At 38.1% G+C, this 26,883-nt stretch overlaps 2 protein-coding genes across 2 annotated transcripts in view; one reads left to right on the top strand and one right to left on the bottom strand.

The window, feature by feature from the left end:
- Positions 1-5,599: 5,599 nt before the first annotated feature.
- On the top strand, positions 5,600-6,589 carry LOC118847603 (olfactory receptor 7C1-like). The gene has a single exon (XM_036756148.1). The coding sequence runs from the start codon at positions 5,651-5,653 to the stop codon at positions 6,587-6,589; it is 939 nt and encodes a 312-aa protein (XP_036612043.1). The 5' UTR covers positions 5,600-5,650.
- Positions 6,590-17,285: 10,696 nt separating this feature from the next.
- The window catches only part of LOC118834038 (olfactory receptor 7A10-like), a 33,675-nt gene continuing 24,077 nt past the window's right edge, over positions 17,286-26,883 (bottom strand). Inside the window, exon 2 of the mRNA XM_036741475.1 lies at positions 17,286-18,237. Coding sequence (XP_036597370.1) covers positions 17,286-18,237 — 952 coding nt within the window. The remainder of the gene's footprint in view (positions 18,238-26,883) is intronic.

The following is a 26,883-nucleotide window of genomic DNA, read 5'->3' as shown; positions in this document are numbered from 1 at the left end:
CTTTAAGAGCTTAATGATTAGGAACTCACTACTTTATGAGAGACTCATTGTTTTTTAGAGCCACGATGCACCTAAAAGTTACCTAGTCCAACTCTTACTTGTCTGAATTCTCTCTCCAAAACAATAGAAAAATGATCATCAATCCTATACTTGGGGACCTCCAGCAATGAGGGAGCTTACTGGCTCCAAGGAAGCAAATACAGAAATTCAGAGGTTGTTAGAACCAGAACAACTTTGAGGTCACTTAGTTCATCCCTAGCCATAGAATGAATCCTGTCTCCCAGAGAAAGAGTCATTAAGCCCTTGCTGGAAGATTTACATGTTGGCTTCCATTGTCATATAGGTCTTATTATTAGGAAGTTTTCTGCTAGGGCTTCTTGCTCTTCAGGGATCTGAACTACTCAGGGAATGGAGAGACTACTGCAGGTTTTTTCTAATTAGGAGCTTTGGGGATTCATCCTTGAAAATCTCCGAATCTGTGAAGTATTTATTTTATTCCCCTCCTGCCCTGCAAACCCTCAGATAATTTGTCACAGGACAGGAATCTACTTCATCTCCAGTGACATTAGTCACCAAGTCAGAGGTCACATATTTTACCTCTCCTAGGATGCAGAGCTGCTGTCCAACTTGCCCTTCTTTACAACAATCCAGGACAGAAACAGAATCCCCAAAACTGTTTCCTCCGTGATGCTCTGTAAGTATGATGGAGGAAAAATGAGAGGAGGAAGGAAAAATATGGGAATAGGGAGGCACCTGAATTTCTTTTCAGAAATTGAGAGAGATTCCACTAGTCCTCATACAGCCCAAATCATAGCTCAATCCCAGCTGTAGCGTAGCTCATTCCAAGTCATCCCTGAGTCCCTAAAAGGCCAATCCCAAGCACCCAGCTCAGCCCACGGGAGGGTGGTGAAATATAGAGAAAAAGAAGACTGAAGAGGGAGGAAGAAAGGGAATAAGCACTTATAGGGCCTACTATGTGCCCGTTTTTACAAATATTATTTCATTTGATTTTTACAGAAAGACTATAAGGTAAGTGCTATTATTATCTCCATTTTAGAGTTGAGAAAACTGAGGCAAACAGATTAAATTAGTCACTCAAGATCACTCAGCTGGTAAATGTCTGGAGTAGGATTTGAATTTGGATCTTCCTGATCCCTGGGCCAGTGCTCTATGTGCTTCCAGAGCCAGAATCAAGAGACCTAGATGGAAGTCCTGGCATGCCACTAAATATCTTGGGGACCTTGGCTTAATTGCTTACCTTCTATGGACCTTAGTCATAAAATGTATTGATATTTGCTCAAATATTGGTGTGCATTGTTAAGAAGCAAAAGAGCTAGATGAATCGCTCAGTATCAAAAGCAATAGTCCATTTTATTTTTCACCATGCTCTTCTGAGCATCAAAGATGTTAATGTACATGGCAATATTTGGTACCTATAAGTCACTATAGAAATATATATTTGTCATTGCTGTTATTGTAATAGAAGTCCAAGTCCAGTGTGGTCCAGCCCTGAGCCAAACCTATTCCAGAACCCATGTCGGAACTGAGGCCAATCAGGTTTGTGGGTCACACAGCTAGTGTTGTGTTCAACTTGGGATTTAACACTAAATTTACTGACTCTAAGTCCAGTGCAGGATATACTCCCTTGTGCTACCTTCTACCTGAAATAACATTGAATTTTCTTTTTAATTTCTTTAAGTAGGGTGTTTTCCTGACATTTATGTCATTGCCTGCTCCATTTTTATGAATTTTTCTGATTTTCCTTTTCTATCAGTAAATAAAGAAGTAGCTCTAATACTCTGATTTAGGAATTTTTCCTTTGATCCCCAAGTTATCAGGCAAGAAAGTTAACTCAGTTTCTCTGATTCAAAAACTGAAAATAAATAGTTGAAATTAAAATTTGGTATCTCACATATAATATTTTGCTATGTTTCAAGGTATGTAAACCATACTAAGGTGTGGCATAGGTGAGGAAAGAAATTTGGAAGTAAAAGAAAACAAAGAATACATTAACTCTTTAGTGTCCAGTCATTAACTAAAAAAAAAAAATGAAAGGTCTTCATCTTTTCCTGTAGGGCAACTTATGCTAAGGGCATAGGAAGTGGTGATACTTGCCACTCTGTCTCTATAACACAGTATCAAACACATAGCAGATGATCAATAAGTAAATGGTGTTATTTAGTTAAATGATAAGTATTTATTTGAATTCCTGTTATATGTAAGGCAGTGTTGGATATTGTGAGACAGTGGTGTCTTGATCTGAGTATGAGTAGTCTTTTTTAAGTTTAAGAAAATGTTTATGAAAGCCCAATATGATAATAGTTATGCTATTAATGATTGAGAAAATGCATAATGACAAAAGGTACAATGAACTCAGTAATACTTTTAAGTAATTTTGTATTTTATTAATTACAAAGTATCTAAGAACATTAAAATGTATAAAATTTATTTACTCAGCCTACAAAGGTATGTTTGTTTATTATCTTGAGTCAACCCTCATATTTTGTTAGAGCTAAAGGAGGATTTAAGTAACCATCCTTGATGCACATATAGATTGAAAATCCCTTGAAACAACTGCATATCTTCCCAGAAGTAGTCAGATTACAGATTGGGAGCCACTACTTTGGGGGTAATTCAAAGAAATCTAAGACTAATTCTTGACCAAAAGGAGCTCCCAACCTAGTTGAGAACACACATAAAGATAAATGGAAATGGTAGATGATGTATTATTGCAGCCAAATGAGGGATTTACAGAGTATAAGTGCAATGAATTTTAGAGGAAAGAATATTTTGGGGCTTGGGGAATTCAGACTTCAGATAGAATGTGAGACTTGATATGGGCCTTAAATCATGGAAAGGACTGGGAAAAGGGTAGATGAAGAGGAACAACAGTCCAGATATAGAGAACAGCATGAAGAGATTCCATGTCCCATCCATACAAGTATTTGTGCCATTTGTATTTCTTTGGCTGGAGGTGACTAGGGAGAAGATAGAGATTGCTTTGTGTGCCTACTATAGAACCACAGGTAATCATGACTCAAATGCTTGGTTTTTGAGGAGCAAGAAAGATCATTACGTACCTTTCTCTTCTACAAATTGAGCACATTTGTCAACAGATGCAACAAATAATTCCGGGATTCTTTATAATTAAGGACTTACAGTTCTTCCTAGAATGCAATAAAATTCAGGCATATTGGAAACAACCATGTTAGTGTGTTCTGAACTTACTTTGGAACTGAACCAAGAATATCAATTTTAAAATTTCACAAATATTTAATCTGATTTTCTTAAGAATCAGCTTGAATTCCTTAGTGCTAGGAAGACCTATTAGAATATGTGAAATATTTTCTTTAATGGGTTGTTCTATAGCAATTAAGGAAAGTATTATGGATTTATCTAGGCAAATTCTGAAAAACAAATCTGGTTTTATTTAAATTATCTATATGGATTATTGAACTCAGTCAATTTTATAGCACCTTGATGTTCTTTGTTTTGCTCTTCACTTTTTTCTTTGATCTGCTTATTTGATTAAGTAATTGTTGTTGGACATAAAATCATTTTGAAATAAATTAATAAGAAGTTATCATGTGGTTTAAAAAGAGGTGCTTATAACATTATCCTTTTGTTTAATGTAATATTTAAGATGATCAGGATACAGTTCTAGGACTAAAGGGTCTCTGCAGAAGAATAAAATGAGCTAGTCTGTGTTGAAAGCAGTAGGCCCTATTTTGTTTGGCATGTTTAAGAGAAGGCCATGTGGCTTAAATGGAACTACCCAAGACAGAGGGAAGCTGGACATAAAGGGGAAGATAGTAGAGAAGTCTACTTACTTCCCCTCACTTTTTTACACGGCAGCCAGGACTGATATTTCCGAAGTGGGATAATTTATTAATCACTTCACACTGAGATGGACAACAAGAAAAGGGGGAATACATGGATGTCACCAGGAAGCCTTGGTCATAATGGCCTTCAGGGTCTGATAGGAGAATGGTGGTTCATAATCTACTGATAGGCTGCTCCCAGAATTTGGTTCTTGCTGGGAGATCCATGACCAAGGCATCTCAGGGAGCTTTAGAGTCAGGGTACCTTGCTCAGCTTGGCAGTCATAGTGGACCTATGATTAGATCATCTCAGTTGTCTCATGGAGAGGGGAGATATCCTGCCTAACTAAGTTTAATTGCTATTTCTACCCTTGGGTTACAGACAAGGAGACATCAAATAGCTAGGAAATAGAATTATCAAGAGGAGAATAGATATTTGGAGATACGGGACATTCCAGAGAAAAGGCAGGATGAAAGGAGGAGACATTAGGGGTAGGGATAGTAGTAGGGGAATTGGCAAGGATAGGAAACAGGTAGACGATTAGACAAAGAAGGACTATGCCACAGAAATAGGGTATTTTTACGGACCACAACAAATATAGTTCCATTAAAAAAGTAAGTTCAATATCAATGTTACTAAAAACTTGTGATTGATAGCTTTTAGAAAAAAGTATTTACAGTAAGTTCAATCAAAGTGAATAATCTTTTGTTTGACTTTGTTGTTGGTGCCAGGAGTTATTGAAAACATGTAAAATTCTTTAAAATGAATAGTGACTTCCCCTCTCACTCTACCACCCTTCCAGTGGTTACCTATTGCATCTTGGGTCATAGTCATTCATTTTGACCTTTGTCCTACCACTGGACTTCAATGACTCAGGAGAAGAGAGTGCGGCTGATGACTGTGTAGCTCTCACTCGCTTAAATTTAATTCATGCCCAAGTCAAGATATCACTCTTGTGACATCATTGGTCCTCTTTGAGAAAGGAGGAACAACAAACAAACCGTGACTGCAGAAGCAGAAGCAGACCATAGAGAGTCTCCCTTGACTCCAAGTCCAGAGTTCTTTTTACCACCATTCTGGACAACAAAAAACTTGGGGAAGTATGGTTAGATACTCATTTGTATGCAAAGGTTTGGGACATTTTAGGGGACTGTCAGTTCAACTTGATTTAAAAGTGTGATATGTCTAGAATAAATCTTGAGCAAAAGTCATCTTGGGCTGCATGAAGTGGAGCATAAGTTCCAGGAATAAGAAAATGAGTCTCTAATGAATGCTCTCAGTGCATCCTTTATGTACTTATTCCTCAAATGATATTACAACTATAATCTGTCTGGATCAGGTCATACTAGGAATAGGTCCATTGTTGAGTTCTAGGCATCAGAGTTCAGAAAGGATATTGATAAGTTGAAGGGCATTCAGTGCCACAAGAGAATAAATACCTTCTAGTGTAGACATATATGTGACTATATATACATGTGTACACACAAGTACACATATACATATATATACATATATACATACATATAATACATATATGTATGTATTATAAAGTTGAAATTCTAAATGTGGTTAATAGAATTTTATAAAATTAGCCTGAAGGGATCTTGTGGATCATTTAGTACATTGTCTTCATTTTACTGATGAGGAAAATGAGTCTTAGAGAGGGGAAAGAATCATTCAAACTTGCAGAGGGAAGGGAAGGCTGTAATTCAAATCTAAGTTTTTTGAATCCAAGTTCTTGGACTTTCCTTCTCATATAAGTCAGGGATATCTGTATTTTCACTTAATACACTTCTCCCATTTCTTTTCTCACAGAAAAACAAGCTACATGGGACCAGCCAACCAAACACATGTTTCTGAATTCCTCCTTCTAGGATTTTCTGAGAAGCCAGAGCATCAGCTGCCCCTCTTTGGGCTGTTCCTGAGCATGTACTTGGTCACTGTAGGTGGGAACCTTCTCATCATGCTGACCATTGCTTCTGACTCACGCCTCCACACTCCCATGTACTTCTTTCTCTCCAATCTGTCCTTGGTGGATTTCTGTCTGGTAACTACTTTGGTCCCCAAGATGCTGGTGAACCTCCTGACACATAGTAAGGCCATCTCCTATGCTGGCTGCCTCACCCAGATGTACTTCTTCATGGTTTTTGCTTGTTCAGACACCTTACTCCTTACTGTGATGGCCTATGACCGCTTTGTGGCCATCTGTCACCCTCTGAGTTATGTGACCATTATGCGGCCACAGTTCTGTGGCTTGCTGATTTTACTTTCCTGGACCATCAGTCTTCTAAATGCAGTGCTCCATAGTCTGTTGGTGATGAGGCTGTTCTTCTGTACAAAATGTGAAATATCACAGTTTTATTGTGATCTTACTTCAGTTCTCAAGATTTCTTGTACAGATACCCTCATAAATAACATTTTGGTGTATTTAACAACTGGCCTTCTGGGTATTCTTCCCTTCACAGGGATCATTTTCTCTTATACTCAAATCTGTTCTTCTATATTGAGGGTCCCCTCCACTGGGGGAAAGTATAAAGCATTTTCTACCTGTGGATCTCACCTCTGTGTTGTTTTATTATTCTATGGAACGGTTATTGGAGTATATCTGAGTTCCTCATTTACACAGTCTTCTTGGAAGAGTTCAGTTGCCTCAGTGATGTATGCTGTGGTCACTCCCATGTTGAATCCCTTCATTTATAGCCTAAGAAACAAGGACATAAAGGATGCCCTGAGAAGACTCATTAGCAGATCAGCTTTCTCTCAGTGACTGGGCATGGCTAAACCTGAAATTATGGCACTGGTAGCTGTGTCCTAAAGTTTAGCAGTCACAAATCTCAGTTTTCAAACATGAAGCCTGGTGCTTTCCAGGTTCACACTCTCCTTCTTGTCTCTTCTCTTTTTGACCTTAGATAACATAGACCATCTGCTCCCTGGACTCCATTTCCTGGTGCTGCCATGACAGCGACAGTTTTACACACCAGGTTTGGTTTCATCCAAAAGTCTTCTGTTTTACGGTAGAGATCTAGATATGAAGTCACAAGACCTGAGTTTTAGTCTCTGTTCCCCCATGTACAATCTGGACACAGTTGGGCAAGTGACTTGTATTATCTGATCCTTGATTTCCTTATATGTTAAATTGGGACTGTAAGTTCTCCTATTTCCCTCATAATGTGTTTTCCCTGTCTCTCAAATGACTTGTCATATGTGCAAGTGCTTTTTAATCTGTAAATGTTGCAAACATATAGGAAACCCAACATACGTCATTTATTAAGTTCCTACAATGTAAGAGGCACAATGGCAAGTATAGGGAATACAAAGACAAAAGCAAAATTAGTCCCTTCCATGAAAGAACTTAGGTGTGTTACACCCTGTTACAATAGTAATCACCTTATTTTAAAGCTAGGGCAAATATGATGGTCCTCATTTACATATGATTGTCCTCCTCTGCTGCTGCAGAGAGTTTATATTGAGAAAAAGGTGAGGAGTACAATCACAATTGCACCAAGACCCCAGTTAAGAAAATTTCTAATATTGTAGAAGAATCTGAGAATTCTGCCTTAATTTACATTTATATTTATCTCTAACCTTTGGCTTTTTTTTTGTTGTTGATCTAAAATTTAGATGACCAGAAGCTTTTATGTAGAGAAACAGTAGAGTATGTTGAAATGTCTGTTAATGGACAGTTTTCTCAGGAGATGACAAAGCCCTTGACCCAACTGATGAAATAGATGTCCATTTTGATTCAAGGAGGCATACAGGACCTTCTTCACACCCAGTTCTGGCTGATGTTTTGAATTAAGAAGTGTTCTTTCTTAACAAAGTTAAGTGAGGTGGGTGATCAAAGGACCCCTGTCCTTATACATAGTTCCTTTAAATGCATGTGTAAATACATAGTAAATAGTGGATGGCGAATTACCTAAGAACCAACAGAATGAAGAAAGGCTTCCTGCGAGAGGTGTCACTTAGATGACTCTTGAAAGATACTAAGGATTCTAAAATTTTGAAGTGAGGAGGGATTGAATTCTAAACACAGCTTTTAGATTTACAGATTACTTTACATGTATTAACTCATTTGATCCCCCCAACAACCCCGTGAGGTAGGTGCTATTGTTAGAGCACTTTATAGAAGAGGAAAATAAAACATAGAGAGGTTAAGTGACTTTTCCAGAACTACATAACTAATAAATTACTGTTCTAGGATTAGAACAAAGATCTTCCTGATTCCAAGTCCCATGCTTTTTGTACTGCATTTTATTTTATTTTTTAAAATTAATTAATTTATTTTTAATTTGCAGCATTCATTTCCACAAGATTTTGAGTTACAAATTTTCTCCCCATTTCTACCCCCACCCCAAGACAGCATGCATTCTGAGTACCCCTTTCCACAGTCTGTCCTCCCTTCTATCACCTCCCATCCCTTATACATTTCCCTGCTACTTTCTTGCAGGGCATGATAATTTATACACCCCATTACCTGTACATCTTATTTCCCAATTGCATGTAAACACTATTTTTAACATTCGTTTTTAAAACTTTGAGTTCCAAATTCTCTCCCTTCTTTCTTTCCCACCCATTCTCATTGAGAAGGCAAGTAATTCAGTATAGGTTATACATGTGTCATCACACAAAACACTTCCATAATAGTCATGTCGTGAAAGGCTAACTATATTTCCTTCCCTCCTATCCCACCCCCGTTTATTCTATTCTCTCCTTTCACCTGTCACTTTTCAAAAGTTTTTGCTTCTGATCACCTTCTCCCCAATCTGCCCTCCCTTCTATCATGGCCTCCTTTTTATATCCTTCACCCCTACTTTTCTGTAGGGTAAGATACCCAAGTGAGTGTGTATGTTATTTCCTCCTTAAGCCAAATCCGATGAGAGTAAGGTTCACTCAATCCCTCTCACCTCCATTCTCTTCCCCTCCTTTGAAAAAGCTTTTTCTTGCCTCTTTTATGTGAGATAATTTCCCCCTTTCTATCTCTTCCTCTATCTTTCTCCCAAAATAGTTCTCTCTCACCCCTTAATTTTATTTTTTTGGTATCATCCCTTCATATTCAACTCACCCTGTGCACTCACTCTCTCTTTCTTTATACACACACATACACACACAGATAGATAAATAGATAGATAGATAGATAGATAGATAGATAGATAGATTCCCTCCAATTACCCTAATACTGAGAAAGGTCTCATGAGTTACAAATATCATATCTCCATGCAGGAATGTAAATAGTTCAATTTTAGTAAGTTCCTTAAGATTTCTCTTTCCTGTTTACCTTTTCATGCTTTTCTTGATTCTTGTATTTGAAAGTCAAATTTTCTATTCAGCTCTGGTCTTTTCATCAAGAGTGCTTGAAAGTCCTGTGTTTCTTTGAATATCCATTTTTACCCCTGAAGCATTATACTCAGTTTGGCTGGGTAGGTGATTCTTAGTTTTAATCCTAGATCCTTTGACCTCAGGCATATCATATTCCAAGCCCTTCGATCCCTTAATGTAGAAGCTGCTAGATCTTGTGTTATCCTGATTGTGTTTACACAATACTTGAATTCCTTCTGGCTGTTTGCAATATTTTCTTCTTGACCTGGGAACTCTGGAATGTGGCGACAATATTCCTAGGAGTTATCTTTTTTTGGATCTCTTTCAGGAGGTGATCAACGGATTTTTCAATTTCTATTTCCCCCTCTGGTTCTAGAATATCAGGGCAGTTTTCCTGGATAAGTTCTTGAAAGATAATGTCTACGCTCTTTTTTGATCATGGTTTTTAGGTAGTTCAATAGTTTTAAAATGATCTCTCCTGGACCTATTTTCCAAGGCAGTGGTTTTTCCCAATGAGCTATTTCACATTGTCTTCTTCCTTTACATTCTTTTAGCTCTGTTTTACAATTTCTTGATTTGTAATAGTCATTAGCTTCCTTTTGTTCCACTCTAATTTTCAAGGAATTATTTTCTTCAGTTAGCTTTTGAACCTCCTTTTCCATTTGGCCAATTCTGCTTTTCAAGGCATTCTTCTCCTCATTGGTGTTTTGGACTTCTTTTGCCAGTTGTGTTAGTCTATTTTTTAAGGTGTTATTTTCTTCAGCATTTTTTTTGAGTGTGCTGATGACTCATTTTTCAGCAGCTTAAAAGCTGCTATTTTTTCAGCAGCTATTAAAAATAGCAGGTGCTATTGTTATCTCTATTTTATAGAGCAGGAAAATAAAACAGAGAGGTTAAGCGACTTGTCCAGAGTTACCTAGCTAGCAAATGACTGCAGGAGGATTTGAATGCAGGCTTTCTTGACTTCAAGTTCTATGCTGTTTGTATTGCATTTTATAGCTGCATGGGAGATATCTTGTGCTAGGATGGGGTTGTAGGAGATAGAAGACTGAGTTCAAGGAATACTAAGTAGGTCCATTTGGCTGGAACATGGAGAACATGAGAGGAAAGTCATGTAAAATGGCTGGAAAGGTAAGCTCTATCAAGGCTAGAAGGGGGATTAAAGGCCCAAGTGAATTTGCATTTTTTCCTGGAAGTAGAGAGCCATTGAAGCTTCTTCTACATAGTAATGGCTGGTTAGAGCTGGGCTTGAGGAAGATTATGTTGGTACCTGGGCAATGGACATATTTGAGGAGAGAGACTGGCAGTAGCTGAGACAAATTTGGAGGCTTTGTCAATAACCCAAGTGAGGCGTGGTGACCAAATTAAGGTCGTGAGTGTGTGAGTAAAGATGTGGGGATAGATGTCAGAAATGTTGTGGAGGGTAACTAGGCCAGACTTGTCCACTGATCAGATATGGGGCATAAAGGATTGATGAGAGTTGAAGATGCCTCTTAGGTTGTAAAGCAGGTTAACCAGAATGATGGTGATGCCTTTAATCGCAATAGGGAAGTAGGGGGAGGGAAAGGATTTTTTTTGTGAGGAATATAACAGATTTTCTTTGGCAAGAAAGGACAGATAATCTCTCTAGAATTTAATGCATGGGGATGTTTCTCCATTGTTGTCTGTCCTTCATTCTTCAAGTTGATCCAGAGTGATAGAGAGTTTTGCAAAATCACCAGCCTCATTTCCACCTCCCGAATCATCTGAGTCCATAGGCAAGACAAAGGTCAAGACAACTAGTGATTTAGTCTTTCCCAGGTCTCTTCTCCCTCCAGTAGCTCCAATATTAACCTCTTATATTGTTGATGTTCTTCATGTGGTACTGTGACTTAGGTTTTGAGCCTGGGTGACAAGGAGGATGGTAGAGTACTTTACAGTAAAAGGGAAGTTTGGAGGAGGGATAGCTTTGGAGGGGAAAAAGAGTTTTTATATTCTTGTTCACATTTATCTGTTTCTGTATTATTATCATGCACATATAGTACTTAAATAAGCCTGTTGATTAAGTGTATTTTTATTACTTAACCATTTGCATATTCATATCTGACTTTTCATATTTTATTATTCTGTAGGCCTACTAATAGTATTATTTTTTGACGTTTTGCTTTGCTGTTATATATATATATATATATTTTTCTTGTATTTTTTAGATATGCACTTACTGCTTTGATGAATACAGGCGATATATTATCCTACATGTAATTTGGTTGTGTAGTCACTGACTTTATCGTTTAAGTAATATTTTATACATGATATGTCTATTGCATATATTGGTTTTTTTTTACATTTGTTGTGAATGGCACCTGATTGCCTCAAGTACTGGACTAATCATCCTTGTTCTGTAAGTGCTGATTTTTCTTTTGATTATGTGAAGTATAATTGCAATAGATGAAAGTTGATTTTGCAAGGGATTGCAGAATTTCTGATCCTTGGGAGGAATATCCCCAGAGTGCTTATCTACTTGGAGAGAATGAAATCTTGTCCCATCTTCTCCCTAAGGAAAACCAGCAAGAATTATCTCACGTGAGGCAATGATGTTAGAAAATGTAGAAACAAACTGAGGGGTGCATTGCAATAGAAAGATTGTGGCTGTGATGGTGTGAGGATGAAGAGATTCTACCTGTCCTGTGCCACAGTGTGCGTATCTGGGCCCTGATTAAAATGCTCATCAAGAAACTGAATCCAAACAACAGATACTGTTTGATTGGAACTAAAGAATGCTAGACAGAGATTCTGAAGGCAGCTGTACCCATTATATAACTGAGAACAGAGCTGATAATCAATCCCTATTCTAGTCTTGCTTCTATTCTGCTTCTGCCATTCTCTCATCTGAGGGATTGCTGTTTTTACTAGTCTTTGAATCTGTTAAGAGTTTGTTCACTTTCTAAAGAAAATGGTTTCTTTAAGTTCATTTTGTGCATGGGGTTGATGAAAACTAACTGAGATATTAGGGTTGAGACATAGGAGGAGAGCGCAAGAGAGAGACCTTTTAAATCCCCAGGAAGTTCCCTGGATGAAGGCTTGAAACAAATCAAGGAAATTTTATTGAAAGTTTATTATTAAGCTCTCACAAAGCAGAGAAACCCAAGTAAGTGTGCACCTAGTCTGTCAATGAGCATTTGTTAAGCGTCTGCTACATGCTAGACACTGTGCTAAGTACTGAGGATACGAATACAAAAGTGAAAAAGAAAGGCAGACGCTGGTCTCAAGGAGCACAATTCTCATGAGGTAAGATATCACACACAGAAAGAGTTAAAAGGCTGATTCAAGAAAGCTAATGCAGGGGGTAGAGCCAAGATGGAGGCTAGAAAGCAGGGACTTGTCTGAGCTCCCCACCAGGCCCCTCCAAACACCTATAAAAGTGGCTCTGAACAAATACTACAACTGCAGAAACCACGAAATAGCAGAGGAAAGCAGGACTGCAGCCCAGGACAGCCTGGATGGTGGCTGGGTAAGGTCCATCCCACGGAGCTGGGAGTGGAGCGGAACAGACCCCAGCACGTGCTGTGCCTGGACCAACCAGACCAGGAGCTGGCAGAGCAGGCCTTAGGTCCCTGAGTCAGTGAGCTGTGGCAGTTACCAGACTTCTCAACCCAGAAACACGAAAGACAACAGTGAAGGTTAGTGGGAAAAAACTGTGAGGACAGAGTGAAAGGAGTTCGAAGTTCAGCCACTGAGCCAGGGACAGCAGAGGTGCTGCAGCTACAGAACTACAGCTGCAGTTGCTTCTGGCCCAAGGCCCTCCTGGTGTGCAGGAATTAAGTGGCAAATCGAAGCAGGAGTGCAGGGCCTGCCTAGATCTGAGTCATGGTCTGCGTTGGTGGTTCTTGGGGGAGGAGAAGCACTGGTGTGGCAGAGTTTGCTGTGTAGAAAAAGCTCTGAAAACAACAGCATAGCCCCTCAAGCTTGGGAGAAAGTACTCTCTACTCTACAAGCAGTCATACCCCGACAAAAAACTCAAGGGTCAAGTAGTTGGCTGGGAGCATGGCCAGGAGGTGAAAACGGACTCAGATTCAGACTCAGACTCTGGAATTTTTCTTTGGTGACAAAGAAGACCAAAATATACAGCCAGAAGAAATCAACAAAGTCAAAGATCCTACACCAAAAGCCTCCAAGAAAAACATGAATTGGTCTCAGGCCATGGAAGAGTTGAAAAAGGATTTGGATAAGGAAGTTAGAGAAGTAGAGGAAAACTTGGGAAGAGAAATGAGAGTGATGTGGGAAAATCACGACAAAGAAGTCAATGATTTGCTAAAAGAGACCCAAAAAAATACTGAAGAAAATAACACCTTAAAAAATAGACTAACTCAAATGTCAAAAAAGCTCCAAAAAGCCAATGAGGAGAAGAATGCCTTGAAAGGCAGAATTAGCCAAATGGAAAAGGAGGTCCAAAGGACCACTGAAGAATAACTACCTTAAAAATTTGATTGGAGCAAGTGAAAGCTGGTGACTTGATGAGAAATCAAGATATTCTAAAACAGAACCAAAGGAATGTGAAAAAATCGAAGACAATGTGAAATATCTCATCGGAAAAACCACTGACCTGGAAAATAGATCCAGGAGAGATAATTTAAAAATTATTGGACTACCTGAAAGCCATGATCAAAAAAAGAGCCTAGATATCATCTTTCAAAAAATTATCAAGGAGAACTGCCCTGATATTCTAGAGCCAGAGGGGAAAATAGAAATTGAAAGAATTCACCAATTGCCTCCTAAAAAAGATCCCAAAAAGAAGACACCTAGGAACATTGTTGCCAAATTCCAGAGCTCCCAGATCAAGGAGAATATATTGCAAGCAGCCAGAAAGAGACAATTTGAATATTGTGGAAACACAATCAGGAGAACACAAGATCTAGCAGCTTCTACATTTAAGGATCAAAGGTCTTGGAATATGTGATTCCGGAAGTTAATGGAGCTAGGATTAAAACCAAGAATCACCTACCCAACAAAACTGAGTATCATGCTCCAAGGCAAAATATGGATTTTCAATAAAATAGAGGACGTTCAAGCTTTCTCAGTGAAAAGACCAGAGCTGAATAGAAAATTTGACTTTCAAACAAAAGAATCAAGAGAAGCGTGAAAAGGCAAACACGAAAGAGAAATCATAAGAGACTTACTAAAGTTGAACTGTTTTGCTTACATTCCTATGTGGAAAGATGATGTGTATATTTCATGATACCTCAGTATTAGGGTAGCTGAAGGGAATATACATATACATACATACACAGATACACACACACACACACATATATGTATATTATATATGTGGACTGAGGGCACAAGGTGAGTTGAATATGAAGGGATGATATCTAAAAAAATAAAATCAAATTAAGGGATGAGAGAGGAATATATTGAGAGAGGGAGCAAGGCAGAGATAGAGTGGGCTAAATTATCTCTCATAAAAGTGGCAAGAAAAAGCAGTTCTGTAGGAAGGAAAGAGGGGGCAGGTGAGAGGCAATGACTGAATGTTGGTCTCATCGGATTTGACCTGAGGAGGGAATAACAAACACACTCAATTGGGTGTCTTACTCCACAGGAAAGAAGGAGAAAGGAGATAAAAAAGGGGGGATGGTAGAAGGGAGGGCAGATAGGGTGAGGAGGTAATCAAAAGCAAACACTTTTGAAAAGGGACTGAGTCAAGGGAGAAAATTGAACAAAAGGGGATAGGATAGGAAGGAGCAAAACATAGTCTTTCACAACATGAGTATTTTGGAAGAGTTTTACAAAATGATATACATGTGGCCTATGTTGAATTGCTTGCCTTCTTAGGGAGGGTGGGTAGGGAGGGAAGAGGGGAGAGAATTTGGAACTCAAAGTTTTAAAAGCAGATGTTCAAAAAATAGCTTTTGCATGCAACTAGGAGATAAGATAAACAGGGAATGGGGCATAGAAATCTGTCTTGCCCTACAAGAAAATAACAGAAAAGGGGATGGGGCAAGTGGGGTGACAGAAGGGAGGACTGACTGGGGAAAGGCCAATCAGAAAATATGCCATGTTGGAGTGGGGGGAGGGTAGAAATGGGGAGAAAATTTGTAATTCAAACTTTTGTGAAAATCAATGCTGAAAACTAAAGTATTAAATAAATAAATTTAAAAATGTTAAATGGCTTAGGCCAGGTAGAGCTAAGCTGTAGTCTTCTGGCAGGAAGGAGGTTTGGTCTTCAGTAAAAGCTTTCACTCTTTTTTGCTGTCCTGATACTGTTGGCCTTGAACAGATCTCTGTTTCTATTCTCTCTGAGCAGATTTTAAAAAGTACCACTTTCTCATAGGGTTGCAGTGGATGTTTGAACGGAATAAGATGTAAGATGACTGGAAAGATAGGAACAGCCAAAGAAGATTTTAAACTTGATCTAGGTAGAATATAGAACTATTACAATTTATTAAAGGATTAAGACTTGTGCTTTATTTGTTCTTGTGGGAAACTCCTTTGGAGATACATGAAGGGAGGAATTGAGAAAGAGCAGTTCTGCCCCCAAGAAGGTGGAGCTAGAGACATACAGACAAAGAGAGGGAGGAGAGAAGGGGAGGGAGATAGAGAGAGGGGAGAGGGAGAGAGAAAGAGAAAGAGAGAGAGAGAGAGAGAGAGAGAGAGAGAGAGAGAGAGAGAGAGAGAGACAGAGAGAGAGAGAGACAGAGAGAGAGAGAGACAGAGAGAGAGAGAGAGAGAGAGACACAGAGAGAGAGAGACACAGAGAGAGAGAGAGACAGAGAGAGAGATGGAGGGAGGGAAGAGAAGAAGAGAGGAGAGGAAAGGAGAAGAGAGGAGGGGAGTTCCGATTCAAACCACAATCTTATTCAAAGTCTTATATGCTGGCTACAACTACACAGTTAGAAACTTACACATTGTAAAGAGGACTCTTTCATCTGTTGGAGGCTGACAAAGAGGACCTCTAACATAATATTACAGAGCTAAGATTCTATGACTTCTTGACTCTAAGATGAAAGAGAAAAGTCCAAGGATAATGATAATATCATTATTATTAATGTTAATAATAATAGATGATATTCATATAGCACTTTACGGTTTGCAAAGCATTTTACGAATATTTCATTTGACCTTTATAAAAACCCTATTAGGTAGATGCTGTTATTATTTCTACAGTGATACATGAAGTAATGTATTTTGAGTACTTTGCAACACTTAAAGTACCATATAAATGTTAGCTATTGTGATTATTATTATCATTATTTTACAGTTGAAGAAACTGAGGCTGTGAGTATAAAGTGACTTGCTCCAGATCCCACAGCTTATAAGGGTCTGAAATGGAGTTTGAACCCATGTCTTTCTGATGCTAGTCCAGTACTAAATCCACCAGGCAATGCTTCCTCCTAGTAAATTCTTATGCCTTATGTGCTCACAAAAATAGTTTCAATGTCTAATCATCTTGAAAGTTTTCCTAACAAAAAACAAGCTCTGGTAAAATTTGAGCCACACTGGTGAGGTTTTGAGAATACACTCAGGGATAAAAAATTGTCCAAGGAATCATTTAGTTAAAGACAAAAAGATTGGCAACTAGCTAATGTTTTTTTTGGTCAAAGTAATAAATGAAGACCACATACTAGGGCATAGGAAAATGGACATTTGAATTGATGGAAGGATCATGCATAGCAACGAAATCCTAACTCTCTCTTCTTTGTTTCTTTTTTTCTTGCTGAAATTTGATAGGATTTTACAACTTTTGTGTGCTTTTTCATACATTATTTCATTTCATTCATAGGCCAGAATTTGTCTTGTGGCAAGATGGCTCCTATAATGGCAAATGAAAAGGCTGAAGCTCAGAGAAAATAAATGAAGTACCTGAAGTACACAAACCAAGGTCTCCTAACACTAAATTTAGTGCTTCTTTTTTGTTTTTTTTTTTTGTTTTAATCTACTCCTTCTTTAGAAAGAATGGCTGTAATGACAATGTAGGTTGTGAAAAATTACAATACGATAAGAAAATCTAGAAATAGACACCATGAAGAACTATTTGAGTAATAGTAAAGAGGTCATATAGCCAGTTAAGGAGGATCCTGGATAGCCATGGGCTTCACATTTTGAATCCAAGATTTCTGACTGCCAGACTTTTGTACCCAGATACCAATGCCACATTCCAGGGCCAAGCTCTATCACTGAGAAGAGGCTCTTCTGCTAATGAACCTCCTCAGGGCTTCCTTCATGTCTTTGTTCCTCAGACTATAGATGAAGGGGTTCAGCATGGGGGTAACCATGGAGTACATCACTGAGGCAACTGAGATTTTCCAGGAGGAGTGGGTGGCTGAGGAACTCAGATATACTCCAAGTCCAGTGCCATAGAATAATGAAACAACAGGCAGGTGAGACCCACAAGTAGAAAAGATTTTATATTTCCCCCCACGTGATGGTACTTTCAATATTGAAGAACATATCTGAGTATAAGAGAAAAGGATCCCTGTGAAGGGTAGAACACCTAGCAGACCAGTTGCAAAATACAATATGATGGTATTGATGAGGGTATCAGAACAAGAGAGTTTAATAACCTCACCAAGATCACAGAAAAAGTGGGAAATTTCACGTTCTGTACAGAAAGACAGCCGCATCACCATTAGAATTTGGAGAATGGAGTTTAGAAGACTAACAGTCCATGCCATCAGAACCAGGAGGCCACAAATCTGTAGACTCATTATGGTGGCATAGTGCAGAGGGTGACAGATGGCTACAAAGCGGTCATAGGCCATCACAGTGAGGAGTAAATTGTCTAAACAAACAAAAACAATGAAGAAGTACATCTGAGCAAAGCACCCATCATAGGTAATGGCCTTGTTGTGTGTTAGGAGGTTCACCAGCATCTTGGGGACCAAGGTAGTAACTAGACATATATCCACCAGTGACAGATTGGAGAGAAAGAAGTACATGGGAGTGTGGAGGTGGGAGTCAGAGCTAATGGCCAGTATGATGAGAAGGTTCCCAACCACAGTGACCATGTATATGCCCAGGAACAGCCCAAAGAGTGGAAGGTGCTGCTCTGGCTTCTCAGAAAGTCCCAGGAGGAGGAATTCTGACACACATGTCTGGTTTGCTGGTCCCATACATTTAATATGCCTGCAAGAAAAAAAGATATGGAAAGTTAACAAAATGGAAATTGTCACTTCTCATCTTGTGATGAGAACTCTAGATCTGGACTCAGAAGACTGAAGTTCAAATCCAAGATCTACCACTTTTGTTATTTTAGACAAGTCCCTTCCCCTTTATGGGCCTCAGTTTTCTCATATGTAAGTGAAGTTGGACTAGATGATCTCTAAGATACTTTTTAGCTCTCGCATCCTCAGAAACTCCATAAACCATACTTAGAATTAAGTAATTTATAAATGAAACTATTAAAGCTTTCCTCAAGAGTAATATTCCTTTAAGGTAAAAATATATTGAGTTAAACATTAAAAAATATAAACTACAAAATGATGGAAGAAAATGGAGGAGAATATTTATCCTTATTAAGAAAGGGAGGTGATCAACAATTCAATAAAAATTAATTGAAACCAAATAGACATTCCTTCCCATATGAAAGAAAAAACTCTTTAAAATAAAAAATGTAATTAAAAAGAAAAAACTAGTGGATTGGGAAATGTATTGATGGAAGTTGTGGCCGATAATAACTTGATATCCAAAATATAAGGAATTAATATTATTTTTAAAAATCACACTGGTAATCATCTCTCAATAAAATATGTTAATTTGCAAAAAATGAACACCAATCATTCAAAATTAAATATTATTTTATATTGAGATCTGCATTCTCTCCTTGAATACATGCACATTTTTATTAAAAATAGAAATATTACCTTATCTTCACTATGTATGAAAGATGAGTAAGATATGTTGATATGTTCTGTGTATTTTAATTTTTATTATTCATCCACTATTTAATTAATTGCTCATCCACTCAACTTCTCATCATCATGAATAGATGATAGTAGGCTCTCAATACAGGAGAACAGAATGTAATTTCTGTCACATCCTATCCAGGTGAAAAAGACTCAAGAGAAGTTATTCATCAGAGGCTGGTTCTTGACTGATGCTTTTTGGGGGCCAGAATTTCATGAAACTGCCTTCTAGGACACAGAGTGGTTAAGATCTGAATTGGTAGGAGAAAACACTAATCATATTCTGGATCTGAACAATAACAATTCACATTTTTCTAGTGGTTTAAGGTTCATCAAGTTTTTTGCCACAACATCCAACTTGGAAGTATGAAGTATGAGTATTTTTACTTTTATTTTATAGATGAAGAAAATTAGACCAAGAATTTAAATGACTGGCTTAGAGCTGAACAGATAGTATAGGTAAGAAAGTTTATTCAAACCTAGTTCTTATAAAAATTCTGATTTTTATTGATGCCTTTGAAAATTACATTTATTTCTTAACATACATATCCTTCTTCTCTCCTCATAAACAAACCATTCTTTGAAGGAAAGATTTAAAAGGAAAGAAAAAATGACAGTTCATCAAAACTGACTAAATACATTTACTGGGTCTGACAGTGTGTTTACTATTCCTCATAGTCCCCCACTTCTGCTATAAATTGAATTGTGTATATTCTCTCACTTTTTCTCTGGAGACGAGATTGCTCAGTATTATTACATAGCATGCAGTTTTATTAATTTTTTCAAATATAGCTCTTACAGCTCTAAGACCAACGCCATTTTTACTCTTCTAGGCTGAGTTACTTTGCAAATATTGTGATTCTATGTAAAATGTGAAAAATGAGTAGACCAAGTTAAATGAAGATAGATGAGAGATTGTAGGGGGAAAAATCACTTCTCTTTGGAGACACTAGGGAACTTTTCATGGAGACAGCTGTCACCTAGGTAGGCTTTGAAGAAGGAGTATTTGGTTTTGGAAAAGTACCTTCAAGGAATAGGTGATGACATGTGAAAGACATAGAGATAGGTAGGCACATGATGAGACCAAGGAATGATAAGTAATTCAGCTTATCAGAGGAATAACGTGAGGCAAGGATTAACAATCACTCATCAAGGACTCTTAGCAACAACTTAGTGACTTAAGGCTTAATTTATGGAAGCAGATTATGGAGCAAAATAAGGTTAAGGAAAGATGTCCAGTGGTCACAGAGTTCAGAGGAAATCTAACCTTGAATACCTAGCAATAAGAACCTGTAAATAAGATGTAAGGAATACTAGAATCCACAGAACCAAAGATGTGATAGGATGTAATGTACTGGAAGGAACACAGGATTTTGGAGCTAGAAGACTTCAATTCAGATTCAAGTTCTGACACCTATTATGTGTGTCGTCACCTTTCAGGTTGTGTTGTTTTGTCCGAAAAATGAAGCAGTTAGGAAAGACATAAAGAAGTTTTCCTCTCATTTTGAGAATAAAGAAGAGACAGAGAAGGGATGAGCAGTACCTGAGATGGTTACCAGAGACATACAAGGAAAGATGAACATAATATTGAAATGGCGGGGAGTGGATACAATGGGGCACAGTAGTAATAATAACATCCTGGTTAGCTTAGGCTAGAATATACTCTGTGGCATATCAATGACCTTTCTGCAATATACTACCCAGAACTGTATAACAAACTTCAGATATGGACTGGCCATGGCACTGGTTTGGAGTTAGGTGTCTCTGATTATCATTCACTGCATTTACTCTCTGTGTCAATCACAGGTAAGTCATTTCTCCTCTTCTAGCTTCAGTTTCTTCATTAATTTCCATTAGGTGATTTCTATGAACCTTGTTACATCTGACATTCTTTGTTCCTAAGTTTCATGTTCAGGACTGAAGCCAAGGACTAGGACTGATCCAAAGAGTTGTTAACACTACTACAAGGAACAGCACTACCCTCTACCATTATGAAAATATGCAGCAACATGTAGTAGGGAGATTGAGAAAGAAGGAATGATGGTGACTATAGAGGGGCTGCTGTTGTGGAACCTGATGCCAGCTTCAATTGCCTTCAGAGAGTATCTCTGACAACAGTAAGCTTCTGCTTTTGGGAATGAGTTTGGCTGCACTGGGAGGGTCCTTGGGAGACTTAGGACTTTCATGTGTCTCTGTTTATTTCCCTCAAAACTGAAGTGCTAGTAAGACAGCCAAGAGAGCTATATGAATTTCCCTTTTTCTAGGAATCCTGTGTGCTCTAGCTTCATTTGGATTCTGGTGTCTTGTGGCATTAGCCTCCCATTGTTAGGCAAGTCTTTCATAAATGAGGACATCCCGAGACAACTAATATCTTTATCTCTTATAAGACATCAGCATGAGACTACTCCATCAACCTTGAGAGATTTGTTGAGATCCTCAGATTAACAGCTTCCAACACTGATGTTTTATGATCCTGGCCCTTTCTAACATGTTTGGTTTTAGAGATCCTTATAATGCTGACAGTCTCTTATATAATGTCACTTTCAGTTCTGACATTCTGTTTTAAGGTCCCCTCTCATGTCTGAAATCCTGTTTCCTAAGGTCCTTTTCAGCTCTGACATTCTATACTTTAAATTTCCAAGCTCTGACATTCTGTATTCTAAGGGTCCTCCTAAGATCCTTCCAAGCTCTGTACTTTATAGTAAAACGTTCATTCCAACACAAAATCCTTTGATTCATAATGTTTTGAAGATTAAAAAGATCTATGGAGGTCACACTCCAAACTGATTATAGAGTGTATGGTAAGGAGTATACAATTTAAGAATGTGAGGCCAAGCGATCTTTCTTGAGAAATAACAACCCTGAATATATCGAAATCTTAATATTTGTATAATTATTTTCAAATCAGTTCATATCCACTTGGTGTGTTCTTCATGCTAACTGTGATGGAGAAGTCAGTACCACTGTAGGGGCTGAGTCATTAGCAGTTTGAGCTCCCCAAGATTTTCAGAAGAAGAGTGAACTAATCATATACTAGTTGAGGAAGACAAAACCTCCAAAGAGAAAATTCATCAGTCAAAGAATGACATAATGGAAAGGAGGGAGGTGTGTTATATTGAAAAGAACACCGGCTTTAGGGTCAGAGTGCTTGAGTTCAAGCACCACTACCTGTGATTTTTAATATTTGTGTTACCACCTTACCTCCCTCGGCCTGAGCTTTCTCATCTGTAAAATAAGGGAGTTAGACTGAATACAGTTCAAGGTCCCTTCCAGCTTTGGATCTATGATCCTGTGAACCCATCACTATTATTCATCCAGGGATGTAGTGGCAAGACTATGTCATTCCTGAGTCCCTCTTCTGGAAATAGAGAAGACTACCCTGAGAATGATTTTATGTAAAATATGGGAAGCATTGTTCTGTCCAGAATGAAAGAGTTTAGGACTCCATCTGATTTATGGCTCACTAAGAGTCCTTTATCTTTTTCACAAGAATTCACATGAATTGCTTTTCTAGTAATACCTCTCAAGTCTATCAAGTCAGATCTATCAAATCACTTATCCAATCATTCTCAGAATTTTCTCATGCCTGCCATTTATTAATTTTTAAATTCATTTTCTTAATATCTATTGTTTATTTCATCTATATTTCTCTCTTATGTTGTTTCCCATTCTAGAGAGCCCTTGTAATAAAGAATAGGGAAAATAGTTTAGCAAACTAAGCAATATTTTGAAAATATCTGACATGATAGGTAGTATTCCACAGTCCTAGTCCTACACCTATACAAAGAAGTGAGGGTGGAGGAAAGTCTTTATTTTACATCCTTAGGTCACATGTCCTTGCCTTTTGAGAGCTGAAAGTACCAGCAATCAAAGTCCATCAGAATATCTAGTTCATCTCCTGAATATTCCATATAATACCAACAGCTTTATACCAATATTTACAGGACTTTGTACATAGTAAGACTCAAAAAGGGTTTGTTGATTTCAATATATCAACATCTGAAATTGTCTTACAAAATATTCTGAAGGAAGAGTTGCATTATGGATAACTAGCAAAGGTTATGGAAAGTAGAAAGGGAGAGGGGGGAGATAGACATAAGTCAAAGAATGATACCCTCTCAGATCTAGGTCATATCCAAATGTCCATCTGACACAATATTATCCTCCAATAACAGGCCTGATAAGGGCTTAATCATCCTTTCTTTTAGCTCCTACAGCAATAAAGAATTGCTTTCCTACTAAGGCTGGTCTTTCATAAATTCATAGATTTTAGATTTTGAAGGAATTTCAAAGAACAGTTACCTAGCCCTATCACTGTGAGAAAGGGAGATGGGCAGGGGAAGAAAATACTGAAAAAACAAGGCAGGGAAGAAATAGACAATTTGACAAAGGGTAGAAAAAGACAATAGGGCGGATAAATGTAAGATGCGGGCATCAAAATATCACTAAATGTTTTACCCAAATTAATTCAAACCAGAGATAGTTACTTACACAATGTAGTACTGGTTCATAATTAATATGTGAATGTTTTTATTATAGGATGTTATCTGTAAAGAGCCAATGATAGACTATATGTCTATTATACAATGACCAGTTAGTTAAATTGAAAGCAGATCATCATTGGGTTGGCCACTAAGTGGGACTCCTTTTGGTCACAGGAGTTCTTTGCAAGTGTCCACCACTCCTAGAAGGGTTATCATCTATGTCCATAGAAGACAAAACCTTCACTGATAAAAATCCTGGACCTAGGAATTGAACTACACAAAGAATTTATATGCTCATAGTTTGGAACAATAGATAAGAACTTTGGTGGTGTTTATGACTTGAGTTCAAAGAACAAAAGGTAGTCCAGTAGGAATCAATGATTAATAAAAAAGTAAGGAAATGGAAAATGTCAGAAGATGTGGGAGAGAATATTATCATTGGGAAGCTGATGTCAAAGGTAGGACTAAGGGTACAATCAACGTATCTCTTTCTAGATCTCAAATTCAGGTTTCCATGGAGTCAGGAAAATGGATATTGGCCTCATAGCTGGATAAACTTGATAGATCGGATTATAAGATGATAAAGTCATGTATTTAGATTTGGAAGGTATCTTAAAATCATCTAGCCTGCCACTATCTACAGTTGAGGAAATTGATTCCCAGAAGCGACATGATCAGAGTGACATAGATGACTGTGCCTGGCACAAAGTGCTAAATAATTTTTTTTTGTTTGATGAGGGGCAAAGATAGGAAACTATCAAAAATCTTCTACAGATTAATATCTCTTTAAGGAACCTAGAAAGTGATTCTTCTGCAGTTGAATTCTGTCCTGTTCTCTATAGTGAAGAGCAGAGTAAGCATTAGATTCATTCCAGGACTTAAGGCAGGGCTACCTGAATGTCACACGCAGTATGGCCAACCTTTCATATTTGAATGTGGAAGTCATTGGCTTGAGGAGGGGGTGTGGATTCAAGAAAAGAACAATTCACTAAATGAAACAAAATTCTTACTTTTGAAAGGGTCTTAAAACATAGGTAGATTATCAGAGCATGTAAAGCCTTAGAACATAAAATGCCAAAATGGATGCATCCTTAGAATATAGCATGTTGAATGGGCCTTACTCCAACAACATGATTTTACAAGTAGTGACACGGAGATAAGGTGAGGAAGAAAAGTGACTTGTCCAAAGTCACACAAACAGTCAGTGGCAAAGCTAGGACTAAAATCCAGGTCTTCTAATTCAATCTGTTGTAACACACTGTAACCATGAGGTCTAACAGTAACATTCATAAGAAAAGTGATTTTTACTTCTCTTATACAGGACCCCTGAGAATTCCTGCTCACTACCATTGCTTGTACCCCAATTCAAATTTTCAGGTCTTCCCCAACTGATCTATAATAATAGTTTGTGTCTGATCCATTCTCACAACTTCACAGTGCACCTAGGGATTCCAATTCTTCCCCAATTTCCTATCTTCTTGTCATCCCTTGCTTACAGGAAATAGACAGTCACCTCACTAACTTTTATAGAGGATAGAATCCTTCTTTGATTCATCTCTCCTCTAGCCCTGTGGGTAGTCCAGCTCTGGGTAGTGCAAAGCTTAACCTACTAGACCTCTTCCAGCTTTGTAGAGTCATAATGCTTGCATGATAAGATCTAACCTCAATGGTGGTTTCTGTCTTTGGGAGCAGGGCATGAGCCCCTCTGTTCTGGTTAGGCGTCACAATGAAAGATTCTTTACATGCTGTTGCTCAAGAGCACGGATCTATACCGGACTCTGATCCCTTCTATTATAATGATAATAACAGCTAATTTTTAAAAGTGATTTGAAGTTACCAAATGCTTTTGCAAACACATAAATATTTAATTCTAGTGCAATCTGTGAAACACATAGGGCAGATGCTACCCTATTTCATGGTGTCAGTACAGAGAAGTGAATGATATTGCCCAAGATCCTACAGGTAGTTAGTAGGAGGACTGGGACGTTAACCAAGTTTTCTTTACTCTGAATCTGGGACTTTTTCCATCTGCTCTCCCAACTTTGGGTAATTGTGAAATCTGGATTTTGAGCTAGACTCAAGGCTGGATCAGACTGGACCAGACTCTGGACTAGATTCGACTCTGATTTGGATTTTGTTGGGTTTGTCATGATCTTCCTGGATTTCTGAGGAAGAAAGGGGTACCTCCTGACCTTGCCTTCCTTCCTAAATTCTTTCCCTTTTTTCTTAGTACTCACTGATCATAACCAATAGGCAAGGTCTGACTGATCTTGCTTCTTCTGTCTTGGATTGTTGTCAGGAAGGAAGATACCAGCTCTATCTCCCCTGGAGAAAAGAGAGACGGCCTCGGGCATGAGGAGTGATGTCTGAATGAGGTACAAATAGACTACCTCCTGTCCTGGAACAGGTGGTTTCCCTGGGGGCCATGGCAGGTAGGGGAATATTTGTGATTTCCAGAGTCACAGAGTCACACTCATCCCCATGGCTCCTCATTAGACAAATCATACAATTGTCTTTCCATTCTCAATTCCCTATGGACAGCACAGAACCCTGTCAGAAAGCTCTCTAACAATGAAAGCTATACAACAATGGAATTGGCTGTCTTATGGGGCAGTAGGTTACCCAGCCCTAGTGATCTTCAAGAAGATGTTAGGGGACTGCTAATGTTGATTACTGTAGAGAGTGTTAATTATTTGAAAAGTGTTTGAAGTAGATGAATGCTAAAGTCCCTTCTGGTTCTAACCACCTATGAATCTATAAATGGGCTTCCTTGTAAATTAATGATGCATTCTTTCCTGTAAATGCCCTAAAAGAATAAATGAACATGTGACAGTAATAATATAAGGGAATTCCTTCCTCATGGTGGTGGTTGATAGCTGAAATTCCTTCCAATAAATCATCGAAAGGGATAGCTCATTAGAGACAATGAATTTTTCATTACTGATATCTTTAAGCTTAGGATCAAAGAACATTACTTATAAGAGAAAGAGATCTGGATTTGAAGTGGGAAGACCTGGGTTTTTATCCTGGTTCTACTACTTTTTGACCTTAACTAAATCACTGATATGCTCTGGACCTAATTTCCTTATCTCCAAAATGAGATGGGTAGCCACTGTAGTCTTTAATTTATTTTCCTAGCTTTAAGTCCTGTAATCTGTGAAGGGATTCCTACTTAGGTACAAGTTGTACTAGATTTCTTCTGAGGTCCTTTGTAGTTCCTGAGTCTGTAAAAGCAGCCTGTCCTGTCAATTTTCTGCTGAGTCATATTATTGATTCATCATTCCCTACTAAGTTCTCTTGGTCAGAGCAGACTTCCTTGTTTGTTCTCCTTAGGTCTTAGTAGTAAGGAAACTTTCTTCTAATAGAATCAGGTTCCATAATTA

This window comes from Trichosurus vulpecula, chromosome 1 (assembly GCF_011100635.1).
Source record: "Trichosurus vulpecula isolate mTriVul1 chromosome 1, mTriVul1.pri, whole genome shotgun sequence".
NCBI lineage: Eukaryota > Metazoa > Chordata > Mammalia > Diprotodontia > Phalangeridae > Trichosurus > Trichosurus vulpecula.
The sequence above is the reverse complement of the archived record's forward strand: the minus strand, read 5'-3'. Positions and strand labels throughout refer to the sequence as shown.

Coding starts and splice junctions, on each gene's coding strand:
- LOC118847603 (XM_036756148.1), top strand. CDS start 5,651: ATGGGACCAGCCAACCAAACACATGTTTCTGAATTCCTCCTTCTAGGA.